The sequence below is a fragment of the Chiloscyllium plagiosum genome, unplaced genomic scaffold, assembly GCF_037043375.1.
Source record: "Chiloscyllium plagiosum isolate Xiang-an unplaced genomic scaffold, Cpla_swu_hap1 HiC_scaffold_45, whole genome shotgun sequence".
NCBI classification, from domain to species: Eukaryota; Metazoa; Chordata; class Chondrichthyes; order Orectolobiformes; family Hemiscylliidae; genus Chiloscyllium; species Chiloscyllium plagiosum.
In genome coordinates this window covers 1,781,708-1,798,966 of record NW_028270183.1, presented here as the reverse complement: position 1 = coordinate 1,798,966, position 17,259 = coordinate 1,781,708, and the positions used below count along the sequence as shown (strand labels likewise).

General features: G+C 52.2%; 1 protein-coding gene across 5 annotated transcripts in view; it reads right to left on the bottom strand.

Moving 5' to 3' along the window:
* The window catches only part of pde4a (phosphodiesterase 4A, cAMP-specific), a 734,216-nt gene that overhangs the window by 22,387 nt on the left and 694,570 nt on the right, over window positions 1-17,259 (bottom strand). For all 5 annotated transcript variants that reach the window (XM_087983115.1, XM_087983116.1, XM_087983114.1 and 2 more), the window contains 2 exons: window positions 5,804-5,958; window positions 5,416-5,538 (listed from right to left, as the gene is read on the bottom strand). In XM_087983115.1, coding sequence (XP_087839241.1) covers window positions 5,416-5,538; window positions 5,804-5,958 — 278 coding nt within the window. The remainder of the gene's footprint in view (window positions 1-5,415; window positions 5,539-5,803; window positions 5,959-17,259) is intronic.

Here is a 17,259-nt window from a genome sequence, read left to right as displayed (position 1 = left end):
GACACGGGACATATAGTCCGTACTCTCAGACACAGGACACACAGCCCGTACTCTCAGACACTGGACACACAGTCCGTACTTTCTGACACGGGACACACAGTCTGTACTCTGTGACACTGGACACACAGTCCGTACTCTCTGACACTGGACACACAATCCATACTCTTTGACAGTGGCCACACAGTCCGTACTCTCTGACACAGGATATGCAGTCCGTACACTTTGACACTGGACACACAGATCATACTCTCTGACACGGGAAACCCAGTCCGTACTCTCTGACACTGGACACACAGTCCGTGCTCTCAGACATTGGACACACAGTCCATACTCTCTGACACGGGACACAATGTGTGTACTCTCTGACACGGGACATATCATCCGTACTCTCTGACACGGGACACACAGTCCATACTCTCTGACACGGGACACAATGTGTGTACTCTCTGACACAGGACATATCATCCGTACTCTCTGACACGGGACACACAGTCCGTACTCTCTGACACGAGACATACAGTCCATACACTCTGACACGGGACACACAGTCCGTACTCTCTGACACGGGACACAATGTGTGTACTCTCTGACACTGGGCACGCAGTCCGTGCTCTCTGACACGGGACACACAATCCGTACTCTTTGACAGGAGACACATAGTCCGTACTCTCGGACACTGGGCACGCAGTCTGTACTCTCTGACAAGGGACATATAGTCCGTACTCTCAGACACAGGACCCACAGTCCTTACTCTCAGACACTGGGCACGCAGTCTGTCCTCTCTGACACAGGACATATAGTCCGTACTCTCAGACACTGGACACACGGTCCGTACTCTCTGATACTGGACACACAATCCATACTCTCTGACAGTGGACACACAGTCCGTACACTCTGAAACTGTACACACAGACCGTACTCTCTGACACAGGACACCTAGTCCGTACTGTCTGACAGAGGACACACAGTCCATACTCTCTGACACTGCGCACACAGTCTGTACTGTCTGACACGGGACATACAATCCGTACTCTCTGACAGGGGACATATCGTCCGTACTCTCTGAAACTGGACTCACAATCCGTACTCTCTGACACGGGACACACAGTCCATACTCTCTGACACGGGACACACAGTCCGTACTCTCTGACAGGGGACACACAGTCCGTACTCTCTGACAGGGGACACACAGTCCGTACTCTCTGACAGGGGACACACAGTCCGTACTCTCTGACACGGGACACACAGTCTGTACTCTCTGACATGGGACACACAGTCCGTACTCTCTGACACTACGCACACAGTCTGTACTCTCTGACATGGGACACACAGTCCATACTCTCTGACAGGGGACATACAGTCCGTACTCTCAGACACTGGACACACAGTCCATACTTTCTGACACGGGACACAATGTCTGTACTCTCTGACACTGGGCACGCAGTCCGTACTCTCTGACACGGGACACACAGTCCGTACTCTCTTACAGGAGACACACAGTCCGTACTCTCTGACACTGGGCACGCAGTCCGTACTCTCTGACACGGGACACACAGTCCGTACTCTCTTACAGGAGACACACAGTCCTTACTCTCAGACACGGGACACACAGTCCGTACTCTCTTACAGGAGACACACAGTCCGTACTCTCTGACACTGGGCACGCAGTCCGTACTCTCTGACACGGGACACACAGTCCGTACTCTCTTACAGGAGACACACAGTCCTTACTCTCAGACACTGGACACACAGTCCGTACTTTCTGACACGGAACACACAGTCCGTACTGTCTGATACTGGGCACACAGTCCGTACACTTTGATACTAGGCACGCAGTCTGTACTCTCTCACACAGGACACACAGTCCGTACTGTCAGACACTGGACACACAGTCCGTACTCTCTGACACGGGACACACAGTCCGTTGTCTCTGACACTGGACACACAGTCCGTACTCTCTGACACGGGACACACAGTCCGTACTCTCGGACACTGGATACACAGTCCGTACTTTCTGACACGGAATACACAGTCCGTACTGTCTGATACTGGGCACACAGTCCGTACACTCGGATACTGGGCACGCAGTCTGTACTCTCTCACACAGGACATACAGTACGTACTCTCAGACACTGGACACACAGTCCGTACTTTCTGACACGGGACACACAGTCCGTACTCTCTTACACTGGGCACACAGTCCGTTGTCTCTGACACGCGACACACAGTCCGTACTCTCAGACAGGGGTGACAGTGTCCGTACTCTCTGACACTGGGCACACAGTCCTTAATCTCTGACATGGGACATACACTCCGTACTCTCTGACACTGGACACACAGTCTGTAATCTGTGACACTGGACACACAGTCCGTACTCTCTGACACTGGACACACAATCCATACTCTCTGACACAGGACACACAATCCATACTCTCTGACAGTGGACACACAGTCAATAATCTCTGACATGGGACATACACTCCGTACTCTCTGACACTGGACACACAATCCATACTCTCAGACAGGAGACACATAGTCCGTACTCCCTGACACTGGGCACGCAGTCTGTCCTCACTGACACGGGACATATAGTCCGTACTCTCAGACACAGGACACACAGCCCGTTCTCTCAGACACTGGACACACAGTCCGTACTTTCTGACACGGGACACACAGTCTGTACTCTGTGACACTGGACACACAGTCCGTACTCTCTGACACTGTACACACAATCCATACTCTCTGACAGTGGCCACACAGTCCGTACTCTCTGACACAGGATATGCAGTCCGTAACTTTGACACTGGACACATAGATCATACTCTCTGACACGGGAAACCCAGTCCGTACTCTCTGACAGGGGACACACAGTCCATACTCTCTGACACTGCGCACACAGTCTGTAATCTCTGACACGGGACACACAATCCGTACTCTCTGACACGGGACACATCGTCCGTACTCTCTGACACTGGATACACAGTCCGTACTCTCTGACACTGGACACACAGTCCGTACTCTCTGACACGGGACACACAGTCCGTACTCTCAGACATTGGACACACAGTCCATACTCTCTGACACGGGACACAATGTGGGTACTCTCTGACACGGGACATATCATCCGTACTCTCTGACACGGGACACACAGTCCGTACTCTCTGACACGGGACATACAGACCATACACTCTGACACGGGACACCCAGTCTGTACTCTCAGACACTGGACACACAGTCCATACTCTCTGACACGGGACACAATGTGTGTATTCTCTGACACTGGGCACGCAGTCCGTGCTCTCTGACACGGGACACACAGTCCGTACTCTCTGACAGGAGACACACAGTCCGTACTCTCTGACACTGTGCACGCAGTCTGTACTCTCTGACACAGGACATATAGTCCGTACTCTCAGACACAGGACCCACAGTCCTTACTCTCAGACACTGGGCACGCAGTCTGTCCTCTCTGACACGGGACATATAGTCCATACTCTCAGACACAGGACACACAGTCCGTACTCTCAGACACTGGACACACAATCCGTACTTTCTGACACGGGACACACAGTCCGTACTCTCAGACAGGGGTGACAGTGTCCGTACTCTCTGACACTGCGCACACAGTCTGTACTGTCTGACACGGGACACACAATCCGTACTCACTGACAGGGAACATATCGTCCGTACTCTCTGAAACTGGACTCACAATCCGTACTCTCTGACACGGGACACACAGTCCATACTCTCTGACACGGGACACACAGTCCGTACTCTCTGACATGTGACAGACAGTCCATACTCTCTGACATGGGACACACAGTCCGTAATCTCTAACACGGGACATACACTCCGTACTCTCTGACAGGAGACACACAGTCCATACTCTACGACACTGGACACGCAGTCTGTACTCTCTGACATGGGACATATAGTCCGTACTCTCAGACACTGGACACACAGTCCCTACTTTCTGACACGGGACACACAGTCCGTAATCTCTAACACGAGACATACACTCCGTACTCTCTGACAGGAGACACACAGTCCGTACTCTCTGACACTGGACACACAGTCCGTACTCTCTGACACTGAGCACACAATCCGTACTCTCTGACACAGGATACACAGTCCATTCTCTCTGACACGGGACACACACAGTCCATACAGTCTCATGTGGGACAAACAGTCACACAATCTCACGTGGGACACACAGTCCGTACTCTCTGACACGGGACACACAGTGCGTACTCTCTGACACTGGGCACACGGTCCATATTCTCTGACACTGGGCACACGGTCCACACTCTCTGACACTGGGCACACATTCCATACTCTCAGACAGGGGACACACAGTCTCTACTCTCTGACACTAAGCACACAGTCCATACTCTCTGACACGGTACACACAGTCCGTACTCTCAGACACAGGTCACACAGTCCGTACTCTCTGACACGGGACACACAGTCCGTACTGACACGGGACACACAGTCCATACTCTCTGACACGGGACATACAGTCCGTACTCTCTGAAATGTGACATACAGTCCCTACTCTCTGACATGGTACACACAGTCCGTACTCTCTGACACAGGACATACAATCCGTACTCTCTGACACGGTACACACAGTCCGTACTCTCAGACACAGGTCACACAGTCCGTACTCTCTGACACGGGACACATAGTCTGTACTGACACGGGACACACAGTCCATACTCTCTGACATGGGACACACCGTCTGTACTGCCTGACACGGGACACACAGTCCATACTCTCTGACACGGGACATACAGTCCGTACTCTCTGAAATGTGACATACAGTCCCTACTCTCTGACATGGTACACACAGTCCGTACTCTCTGACATGGTACACACAGTCCGTACTCTCTGACACAGGACATACAATCCGTACTGTCTGACACGGGACACACAGTTCGTACTCTCTGACACGGGACACACAGTTCGTACTCTCTGACACGGGACACACAGTCCGTACTCTCAGATAGGGGTGACACAGTCCGTACTCTCTGACAGGACACACAATCCATACTCTCTGACATGGGACACACAGTCCATACTCTCTGACACGGGACATGCAGTCTGTACTCTCTGACACGGGACACACAGTCCATACTCTCTGACATGGGACACACAGCCCGTACTCTCTGACATGGGACACACAGCCCGTACTCTCTGACACTGGACAGACGGTCCATACTCTCTGACACGGGACACACAGTCCGTACGCTATGACACGGGACACACAGTCTGTACACTCTGACACGGGACATACAATTTTTAAACTGACACAGACCAGACAGTCCATACGCTATTACCCGGGATGCACAGTCCGTACTCTCTGACATGGGACACACAGTCCGTATGCACTGACGCGGGGAACACAATTAATACCTGGATCCTGTCAGTGTAGTTGTCAAGCAGGAGGACCCCTGAGCTCGTCACTTTCTTTGTCTCTACCATAGTTTTCAGGTCTGCGAGGAGACTCATGTGTTTTGACATGTCTGTTGCCAGAACCTGTTTTATAAGCACAAGAGAACAAATGAGACAGAGCACTTCCAGCCAACCAGGTCACTACTGTCGTGTGCTCACTGTTGGAATATGGAGAAAAGTGACAGCCACACATAGCACATGATCATGACCAGGTAATTGGCTTGTTTGGACACAGTGCGACTTCCCCAACATTGGGAGCATTGCCCAGCATTATATGCTCTGAAGTCTGACCCTGACTCGGCTTCCCACTGAACCAAGGGGGGAAAACATGGGGTCGAAATGTACTCACCATGTCAATGACCATCTTGCGTAGACTTTGCCGCTGTCGTTTGGGGAGATTCTGGAATATGTCACAGTTTTCCTCCTGGAGCAGTTTGAAGCCCACAGCGAGGTGATGGTTCTCCAGGACAGATTCATCATTGTACATTAGTGCCAGCTCAGAATCTGGGAGACAGTAACAAAATGGTCACTGTTGGGCCACATTAGCCCAAGGGCAGAGATCCTAAAGTTCACACAGAATCTGTCAGAAGTAGACAGCACCCAGTCCAGAAAGGCTCCAAAACCTATAAAATGCTAAGGCCCTGGAGAAGCGTGACTAACATTAAGAGCTGGGCTGGTGTCCTTTGCTGCCTCAGTCATCCATGTGATATCGAACACTGTTGTCAAGGAGCCTCAAGTTGAAACCACATGTAGCGCTGAGGTTGTGAGCATTGCAGGTGTTACAATAGACTACAACCTGAATTATGGCAGGACAGTGAATGAGACAGGACTGCTGCTGTTGCTGGAAACCAGGTGACAAACTTAGCTATGATGCTGCTGTCAAGACCATATCTTTATATTTGTCTTTACTTTTGGTTTGTGGACCAAAATGGGAAATGGAAACTGTTTTGAACCAAGGAAACTGTGGAAGGAAATGTCTCAGTTTTAAAACAAGTTACTGGAGCCTATTGTAAGCTATATTTACACTGCTGCTTTGGGTAGGCAGTTGGGGACATTGTCGGAACCAGCAACACCGTGGGTGGTGTTCAGGACAAAGAACACAGAAACTTTACAGCCCTTTGGCCCTCCAAGCCTGAGCCAATCCAAATCTACTGTCTTAACCTATCGCCCACTTCCTAAGCATCCATGTCTCTCTGCTCCCCAGCTACTCATGCATCTGTCCAGACGCATCTTAAATGAATCTACCATGCCTACCGCGACCACCTATGCTGGCAACAAGTTCCAGGCACCTACCACCCTCTGTGTGAAGTACTTGCCACGTGTATCTCCCTTATACTTTCCACCTCTCACCTTGAAAGCGTGACCTCTTGTTATTGAATCCCTCACCCTGGGAAAAAACTTATCGCTATGCACCCTGTCTCTACCCTTCATGATTTTGTAGACCTCAATCAGGTCCCCCTTAATCTCCTTTTTTCTAATGAAAATAAACCTAACTTACTCAACCTCTTTTCATAGCTAGCACCTTCCATACCAGGCAACATCCTCGTAAACCTTCTCTGTACCTTCTCCAAAGCATCCACATCCTTTTGGTAATGTGGCGCCCAGAACTATACACAGTATTCTAAATGCGGCCGAACCAATGTCTTGTACAATTTTAACATGACCTGCCAGCTCTTATACTCAATACCCCGTCCAATGAAGGCAAGCATACGATATGCCTTCTTGACCACTCTATCCACCTGTGCAGCAACCTTCAGGGTACAGTGGACCTGCACTCCCAGATCTCTCTGCCCATCTACTTTTCCCATGACTCTTCCACTTACAATATAGTTCGCTCCTGAATTAGACTTCCCAAAATGCATCACCTCACATTTGTCTGGATTGATTTCCATCTGCCACTTTTCCGCCCAACTCTCCTGTCTATCTATATCCTCCTGTATTCTTTGACAGTCCCTTATGCTTTCTGCTACTCCACCAATCTTCGTGTCATCTGCAAAATTGCTGATCATACCAACAGTGCCGTCTTCCAGATCATTTATGTATATCACAAACAACAGTGGCCCCAATACTGACCCCTGTGGAACACCACTAGGCACCTTTCTCCATTTCGAGAAACTCCCTTCAACTACTACTCTCTGACTCCTGTTGCTCAACCAATTCTTTATCCACCTCGCTAGAACACCCTGCAAACCATACGACTTCAATTTCTCCATTAGTCTACCATTGCGAACCTAATCAAATGCCTTACTAAAGCCCATGTATCAACATCTACGGGTCTTCCTTCATCTATCAACTTGGTTGCCTCCTCCAAGAACTTTATTAAGTTGGTAAGGCATGATCTCCCCCGTCAAAACCATGTTGCCTATCACTGATAAGCTCATTCTCTTCCAAATATAAATAGATTCTAGCCCTCAATACCTCCTCCAGCAACTTTCCCACCACTGACGTCAGGCTCACTGCTCTGTAGTTACCTGGAATATCCCTAATACCTTTCTTGAACAGGGGTCCGCATTATCAACTTTCCAGTCCTGCAGCACTTGACCTATGTTTAAGGATGCTACAGATATCTGTCAGGGCCCCAGCTATTTTCTCTCTTGCGTCCCTCAGCAACCTGGGATAGATCCCATCTGGACCTGGGGAATTGTCTACCTTAATATCCGTTAGCCTACCCAACACATCCTCCCTCCTTATTTCAACGTGATCTAGAGAAAACAAACTTCTATCTCTCATCTCAACATTCACCATGTCCCTCTCCTCAGTGAACACTGATAGAAAGTCATCATTGAGAATCTCACCCATTTTCTCAGGTTCGACTTCCTTATCCTTTCGTGGACCAAGTTTTTCTCTAGTTACCCTCTTGCCTCTTATATATGAAGAAAAGGCCTTGGGATTCTCCTTAATTCTGCTCACTAAAGTTTTCTCATGACTCCTTTTAGCCCGCTTGATTCCTCGTTTAAGATTGGTCCTACTCTCCTGATATTCCTCCAAGGACCGTTCTGTTCTTAGCTGCCTGGACCTTATGTATGCTTCCCTTTTCCTCCTGGCTAGTCACACAATTTCTCCTGTCATCCACGGTTCACAAATCGTGTGTTTCCTATCTCTTGTTTTGAAATCCCTTGTTTTCAAAGGGACGTGCCTATCCTGCACTACCTTCAACTTCTCTTTGAAAGCCTCCCACATATCAAATGTGGACTTCCCTTCAAATGTGCCCCCAAGCCACATTTCCGAGCTCCTGCCGAATTTTGACATAATTGGCCTTGGCCCAGTTTAGTACCCTTCCCTTAGGACCACTCTTATCTTTCTCTGTGAGTATTGTAAAACTTACAGAATTGTGGTCACTATTCCCAAAGAAATCTCCACTGCAACTTCTACCACCTGTCCTGGCTCGTTCCCAGTACCAGGTCCAATATGGCCCCTTCCCTCGTCAGACTATTGACATACTGCTCTAGAAAACTCTCCTGGATGCTTCGTACAAATTCTACCCCATCCAGACTTCTGACGCTAAGTGTATCCCAATCAATGTTGGGAAAATTAAAATCTCCCAGCACCACTACCCTATTGCCCCTACATCTTTCCATCATCTGTTTACTTATTTGTTCTTCTATCTCATGCTCACTGTTGGGAGGCCTGTAATACAGCCCCAACAATGTAACTTCACCCTTCTTATTTCTCAGCTCCACCCATAATACCTCACTGCTCAAGCCCTCCACAGTGTGCTCCTTTAGCACAGCCGTGAAATCATCCCTGACCAGCAATGCAACTCCACCCCCCCCCCCCACCTCCACCATACCTGCCCCCCCTTTTACTTCCCTCCCTGTCCTGTCTGAAGCATCTATATCCTGGAACATTTAGTTGCCAATCATGCCCTTCCTTGAACCAAGTCTCTGTGATCGCAATAAAATCATACTCCCAGGCAACAATCCAATCCCTAAGTTCGTCTGCCTTATCCTCTATACTCCTTGCATTAAAGCATATGCACGTCAGATCACCAGTTCTTTAAGTGTTCATTTGCTCTCTGCTGACTCTTCCCGTTGGTAACGCTAACTTCATGATCCTGTTACTCACACTCTCTAGATTCCACCTCGCTATCTACTTGTCTTCTCTGCTGGTTCCCAGCCCCCTGCTACATTAGTTTATACTCTCCCCAACAACGGTAGCAAAAACTCCCCCAAGGACGTTAGTTCCAGTCTGGTTCAGGTGTAGACCATCACCTTCCCCAGAACCGGTCCCAATGTCAACAAATCTGAACCCCTCCCTCCTACACCATCCCTCAAGCCACATGTTCATCCTGCCTATTCTTTCATTTCTACCCTGGCTAGCACATGGCACTGGTAGCAATCCTGGTAGCAATCACTATCTCTGGGTCCTCCTCTTTAACTTCTCTCTTAGCTCCCTGAATTCTGCTTTGGCAGTTTCACCAAGGGATCACCTGTTGGTTGGTTTCTCAATCAGAACCAGTTGCTTGGGTCAGGAATGCTGAATGTAACAGCTCTGTGATTGGCTCTTGTGTATGAACACTACAGAGGCCAGGAGCCTCCAGACTGCAAAAAGACACCTTTCTCTCTCCCTTTGCCGCACATTAACACAAATTGGAAGAGAGCTAGCTTTTCTTGCTCACCATTCTTCAAAAAATGCTGCCTCTAATTAGTGACTGAGCGACTGAACAATCAGTGTGACGACTGCCCAGAATGCCTCATTACTAGAACTTTCCAACAAGCGCCAAGAAATAACCTTGGTAGTGGTGAGAAGGGCACTACCTATCATATCTTCATGTATATCCAAACTCTCTCTGCCAACATGTTGGCCTCAAAGTAGCTCCAAGAAATTGGTTCTGGAACATACCTTTGCAAAAACAGTCTGGAGAAAGATGCAGTGTTTGTGTCAAGGTGTGTCCTGAGTAGCTTCGTGTCACATGACTCTGTGCTCTATGGCCTGGGACACACACTGAGACAAACATCATCAGCACCTGGAGAACCATCAGCTTGGTGTTCCTTTGTAAAGAGCTGACCATGACTGAGTGTTGCAGACTGGCACATTCCAAGGTGCAGGACTACACGCTGAAGGAAGCTTGGGACTGTCACCACCAAGACACAGAGGTGAAAGCCCACTGTCTGAGGTCATTCTGCCAGGACATTGCAACGGTTTATTAAGTTTCAAGGTACCCTGGTAGCCTTAGTGAGAATGTAACTGCTTTTCATTCAGAGGATGTGGGCGTCCCTGCCTGGACAGCTTCTACTGGGGGAAGTGTGTGTCCCTGGGTGGGCAGTATCTATTGGGGGATGTGAGTGTCCCTGGGTGGGCAGTATGTATTGGGGGATGTGGGTATCCCTGCCTGGGCAGTATCTATTTGGGGATGTGGGTGTCCCTGCCTGGACAGCATCTGTTGGGGGACGTGTGTGTCCCTGGGTGGGCAGTTGTATTGGGGGATGTGGGTGTCCCTGGGTGGGCTGTATCTATCGGGGGATGTGGGTGTCCCTGAGTGGGCAGTATCTATTGGGGGATGTGGGTGTCCCTGCCTGGGCAGTATCTATTGGGGGATGAGAGTGTCCCTGCCTGGGCAGTATCTATTGGGGGATATGAGTGGTCCTGCCTGGGCAGTATCTATTGGGGGATGTGGGTGTCCCTGAGTGGGCAGTATCTATTGGGGGATGTGGGTGTCCCTGCCTAGGCAGTATCTATGGGGGGGATGTGGGTGTCCCTGAGTGGGCAGCATCTATTGGGGGATATGAGTGTATCTGGGAGGGCAGTATCTATTGGGGGACGTGTGTGTCCCTGGCTGGGCAGTATGTATTTGGGGATGCGGATGCCCCTGGGTGGGCAGTATCTATTGGGGGATGAGAGTGCCCCTGGGTGGGCAGTATCTATTGGGGGACATGTGTGTCCCTGGGTGGGCAGTATGTATTGGGAGATGTGAGCGTCCCTTCCTTTTGCGGTATCTATTGGGGGATGTGTGTGTCCCTGGGTGGGCAGTATCTATTGGGGGATGTGAGTGTCCCTGGTGGGCAGTATCTGTTGGGGGATGTGGGTGTCCCTGCCTGGGCAGTATCTATTGGAGGATGTGGGTGTCTCTGGGTGGGCAGTATCTATTGGGGGAATATGGGTATACCTGCCTGGGCAGTATCTGTTGGGGGATGTGTGTGTCCCTGGGTGGGCAGCATCTATTGGAGCTGAAAATGTGTTGCTGGAAAAGCGCAGCAGGTCAGGCAGCATCCAGGGAACAGGAGAATCGACGTTTCGGGCATAAGCCCTTCTTCAGGAATGAGGAAAGTTTGTCAGCAGGCTAAGACGCAGGCCCTTCTTCAGGCTAAGACGCAGGCCCTTCTCCTGAAGAAGGGCCTGTGCCCGAAACGTCGAATCTCCTGTTCCCTGGATGCTGCCTGACCTGCTGTGCTGTTCCAGCAATAAAGTTTCAACTTTGATCTCCAGCATCTGCAGACCTCACTTTCTCCTCCAGCAGGCTAAGATAAAAGGTAGGGAGGAGGGACTTGGGGGAGGGGCGACGGAAATGTGATAGGTGGAAGGAGGTCAAGGTGAGGGTGATAGGTCAGACTGGGATGGGGGCGGAGAGGTCAGGAAGAAGATTGCAGGTTAGGAAGGCGGTGCTGAATTCGATGGATTTGACTGAGACAAGGTGGGGGGAGGGGAAATGAGGAAACTGGTGAAATCCGAGTACATCCCTTGTGGTTGGAGGGTTCCTAGGCGGAAGACGAGGCGCTCTTCCTCCAACCGTCGTGTTGTTGTGGTCTGGCGATGGAGGAGTCCAAGGACCTGCATGTCCTTGGTGGAGTGGGAGGGGGAGTTGAAGTGTTGAGCTACAGGGTGGTTGGGTTGATTGGTCTGGGTGTCCCAGAGGTGTTCTCTGAAACGTTCCGCAAGTAGCCGGCCTGTCTCCCCAATATAGAGGAGGCCACATCGGGTGCAGAGGATGCAATAGATGATGTGTGTGGAGGTGCAGGTGAATCTGTGACGGATATGGAAGTTTCCTTTGGGGCCTTGGAGGGAGGTGAGGGGGGAGGTATGGGCGCAAGTCTTGCACCTCCTGCGGTTGCAGGGGAAGGTGCGGGGAGTGGAGGTTGGGTTGGTGGGGGGTGTGGATCTGACGAGGGAGTCACGGAGGGAGTGGTCTTTACGGAATGCTGATAGGGGAGGGGAGGAAAATATATCCCTGGTGGTGGGGTCCGTTTGGAGGTGGCGGAAATGACGGCAGATGATGCGCTGTACATGGAGCTTGGTGGGGTGGTAGGTGAGGACCAGTGGGGTTCTGTCCTGGTGGCGGTTGGAGGGGCGGGGCTCAAGGGCGGAGGAGCGGGAAGTGGAGGAGTTGCGGTGGAGAGCATCGTCGACCACGTCGGGGGGGAAATTGCGGTCTTTGAAGAAGGAGGCCATCTGGGATGTGCGTTTTTGGAACTGGTCCTCCTGGGAGCAGATGTGGAGGAGATGAAGGAATTGGGAGAATGGGATGGCGTTTTTACAGGGGGCAGGATGGGAGGAGGTGTAGTCCAGGTAGCTGTGGGAGTCGGTCGGTTTGTAGTAGATGTCCGTGTTGATTCGGTCACCTGAGATAGAAATAGAAAGGTCGAGGAAGGGGAAGGAGGAATCTGAGACTGTCCAGGTGAATTTGAGGTCGGGGTGGAAGGTGTTGGTGAAGTGGATGAACTGTTCAACCTCCTCGTGGGAGCACGAGGCGGCGCCGATACAGTCATCGATGTCGCGGAGGAAAAGGTGGGGGGTGGGGCCAGTGTAGTTGCGGAAGATGGATTGTTCCACATATCCTACGAAGAGGCAGGCATAGCTGGGGCCCATGCGGGTGCCCATGGCTACTCCTTTCGTTTGTAGGAAGTGGGAGGATTGGAAAGAGAAGTTGTTCAGGGTGAGGACCAGTTCAGTCAGTCGAAGGAGGGTGTCAGTGGAAGGGTACTGGTCGGTACGGCGGGAAAGGAAGAGACGGAGGGCTTTGAGTCCTTCGTGATGGGGGGATGGAGGTGTACAGGGACTGGATGTCCATGGTGAAGATGAGGCGTTGGGGACCGGGGAAGCGAAAATCATGGAGCAGGTGGAGGGCATGGGTGGTGTCCCGAACGTAGGTGGGGAGTTCTTGGACTAAGGGGGACAGGACCGTGTCGAGGTAGGCGGAGATGAGTTCGGTGGGGCAGGAGCAGGCGGAGACAATGGGTCGGCCGGGGCAGTCAGGTTTGTGGATTTTGGGCAGGAGGTAGAAGCGGGAGGTGTGGGGTTGTGGGACTATGAGGTTGGAGGCGGTGGATGGGAGATCCCCTGAGGTGATGAGGTTATGGACGGTCTGGGAGATGATGGTTTGGTGGTGGGAGGTGGGGTCATGGTCAAGGGGGCAGTAGGAGGAGGTATCTGCGAGCTGGCGTTTGGCCTCAGCGGTGTAGAGGTCGGTGCGCCAAACTACTACCGCGCCTCCCTTGTCTGCTGGTTTGATAGTGAGGTTGGGGTTGCAACGGAGTGAGTGGAGGGCTGCGCGTTCCGAGGGTGAGAGGTTGGAGTGGGTGGGAGGGGTGGGGGAGTTCAGGTGGCGGTTAATATCGCGGCGGCAGTTGGCTATGAAGAGGTCGAGGGCAGGTAGGAGGCCAGCACGGGGTGTCCAGGTGGATGGGGTGTGTTGGAGGTGGGAGAAGGGGTCGTCAGAGGGTGGGCGAGAGTCTTGGTTAAAGAAGTAGGCGCGGAGGTGAAGGCGGCGGAAGAATTGTTCGATGTCACGCCGTGTGTTGAACTCGTTAATCCAAGAGCGTAGGGGAATGAATGTGAGGCCTCTGCTGAGGACTGATCTTTCATCCTCAGAGAGGGGTAGGTCTGGAGGGATGGTGAAAACACGGCAGGGCTGGGAGTAGGACCTGGTGTGGGGCGGGAGCTGGGTGTGGGGGCGGGGTTAGGCCTGGGGGCGGGGACGGATATCGGCGTGGGGGCGGGGTTAGACGTGGTGATGGATATAGGAGCAGGTTTCGTTTGCTTCCTCCAAACGAAAGGAGTAACCATGGGCACCCGCATGGGCCCCAGCTATGCCTGCCTCTTCGTAGGGTATGTGGAACAATCCATCTTCCGCAACTACACTGGCCCCACCCCCCACCTTTTCCTCCACTACATCGATGACTGTATCGGTGCCACCTCGTGCTCCCACGAGGAGGTTGAACAGTTCATCCACTTCACCAACACCTTCCACCCTGACCTCAAATTCACCTGGACAGTCTCAGATTCCTCCCTCCCCTTCCTCGACCTTTCTATTTCTATCTCAGGCGACCGAATCAACACGGACATCTACTACAAACCGACCGACTCCCACAGCTACCTGGACTACACTTCCTCCCACCCTGCCCCCTGTAAAAACGCCATCCCATTCTCCCAATTCCTTCGTCTCCTCCACATCTGCTCCCAGGAGGACCAGTTCCAATACTGTACAACCCAGATGGCCTCCTTCTTCAAGGACCGCAATTTCCCCCCCGACGTGGTCGACGATGCTCTCCACCACAACTCCTCCACTTCCCGCTCCTCTGCCCTTGAGCCCCGCCCCTCCAACTGCCACCAGGACAGAACCCCACTGGTCCTCACCTACCACCCCACCAATCTCCATGTACAGCGCATCATCCGCCGTCATTTCCGCCACCTCCAAACGGACCCCACCACCAGGGATATATTTCCCTCCCCTCCCCTATCAGCATTCCATAAAGACCACTCCCTCCGTGACTCCCTCGTCAGGTCCACACCCCCCACCAACCCAACCTCCACTCCCGGCACCTTCCCCTGCAACCGCAGGAGGTGCAAGACTTGCGCCCACACCTCCCCCCTCACCTCCCTCCAAGGCCCCAAAGGAAACTTCCATATCCGCCACAGATTCACCTGCACCTCCACACACATCATCTATTGCATCCTCTGCACCCGATGTGGCCTCCTCTATATTGGGGAGACAGGCCGGCTACTTGCGGAGCGTTTCAGAGAACACCTCTGGGACACCCGAACCAACCAACCCAACCACCCTGTAGCTCAACACTTCAACTCCCCCTCCCACTCCACCAAGGACATGCAGGTCCTTGGACTCCTCCATCGCCAGACCATTACAAAACGACGGTTGGAGGAAGAACGCCTCATCTTCTGCCTAGGATCCCTCCAACCACAAGGGATGAACTCGGATTTCACCAGTTTCCTCATTTCCCCTCCCCCCATCTTGTCTCAGTCAAATCCATCGAATTCAGCACCGCCTTCCTAACCTGCAATCTTCTTCCTGACCTCTCCGCCCCCACCCCAGTCTGACCTATCACCCTCACCTTGACCTCTTTCCACCTATCACATTTCCGACGCCCCTCCCCCAAGTCCCTCCTCCCTACCTTTTATCTTAGCCTGCTGGACCAACTTTCCTCATTCCTGAAGAAGGGCTTATGCCAGAAACGTCGATTCTCCTGTTCCCTGGATGCTGCCTGACCTGTTGCGCTTTTCCAGCAACACATTTTCAGCTCTGATCTCCAGCATCTGCAGTCCTCACTTTCTCCTCAAGTATCTATTGGGGGATGTGGGTGTCCCTGGGTGGGCAGTATCTATTGGAGGATGTGTGTGTCCCTGGGTGGGCAGTATCTATTGGGGGATACGAGTGTACCTGGGTGGGCAGTATCTATTGGGGGACATGTGTGTCCCTGGGTGGGCAGTATCTATTGGAGGATGTGTGTGTCCCTGGGTGGGCAGTATCTATTGGGGATTGTGTGTGTCCCTGCCTGGGTAGTATCTATTGGGGTATGTGGGTGTCCCTGCCTGGGCCGTAACTACTGGGGGACGTATGTGTCCCTGGGTGGGCAGTATGTATTTGGGGATGTGGGTGTCCCTGGGTGGGCAGTATCTATTGGGGGATGTATCTATTGAGGGATGTGAGTGTCCCTGGGTGTGCAGTATCTATTGGGGGATGTGAGTGTCCCTGGGTGGGCAGTATCTTTTGGGGGACATGTGTGTCCCTGGGTGGGCAGTATCTATTGGGGGATGTGAGTGCCCCTGGGTGGGCAGCATCTATTGGGGGATCTGAGTTTCCCTGGGTGTGCAGTATTTATTGGGGGATGTGTGTGTCCCTGCCTGGGCAGTATCTGTTGGGGGATGTGAGTGTCCCTGCCTGGGCAGTATCTGTTGGGGGATGTGAGTGTCCCTGGGTGGGCAGTATCTATCCGGGGATGTGGGTGTCCCTGGGTGGGCAGTATCTATTGGAGGATGTGGGTGTCCCTGGGTGGGCAGTATCTATTGGAGGATGTGGGTGTCCCTGGGTGGACAGTATCTGTTGGGGGATGTGAGTGTCCCTGGGTGGGCAGTATCTATTGGGGGATGTGAGTGTTCCTGGGTGGGCAGTATCTATTGGGGGATGGGGGTGTCCCTGCCTGGGCAGTATCTATTGGGGAATGTGAGTGTCCCTGGGTGGGCAGTATCTGTTGGGGGATGTAAGTGTCCCTGGGTGGGCAGTATCTGTTGGGGGATGTGAGTGTTCCTGGGTGGGCAGCATCTATTGGAGGATGTTGGGTGTATCTGCCTGGGCAGCATCTATTGGGGATGTGGGTGTCCCTGCCTGGGCAGTATCTGTTGGGGGATGTGGGTGTCCCTGTCTGGGCAGTATCTATTGGGGGATGTGTGTGTCCCTGGGTGGGCAGCGTCTATTGGGGGATGTGGGTGTATCTGCCTGGGCAGTATCTATTGGGGTTTAGTGTGTTTCCGGCTGGGCAGCATTTATGTCCTGTCCCTTGTTCCCTCTTGACAAGGTGAGCTGCCTTCTTAAACCGCTGCAGTCCACAATACCCTGAGGGGGGCGGAATTTTGGAT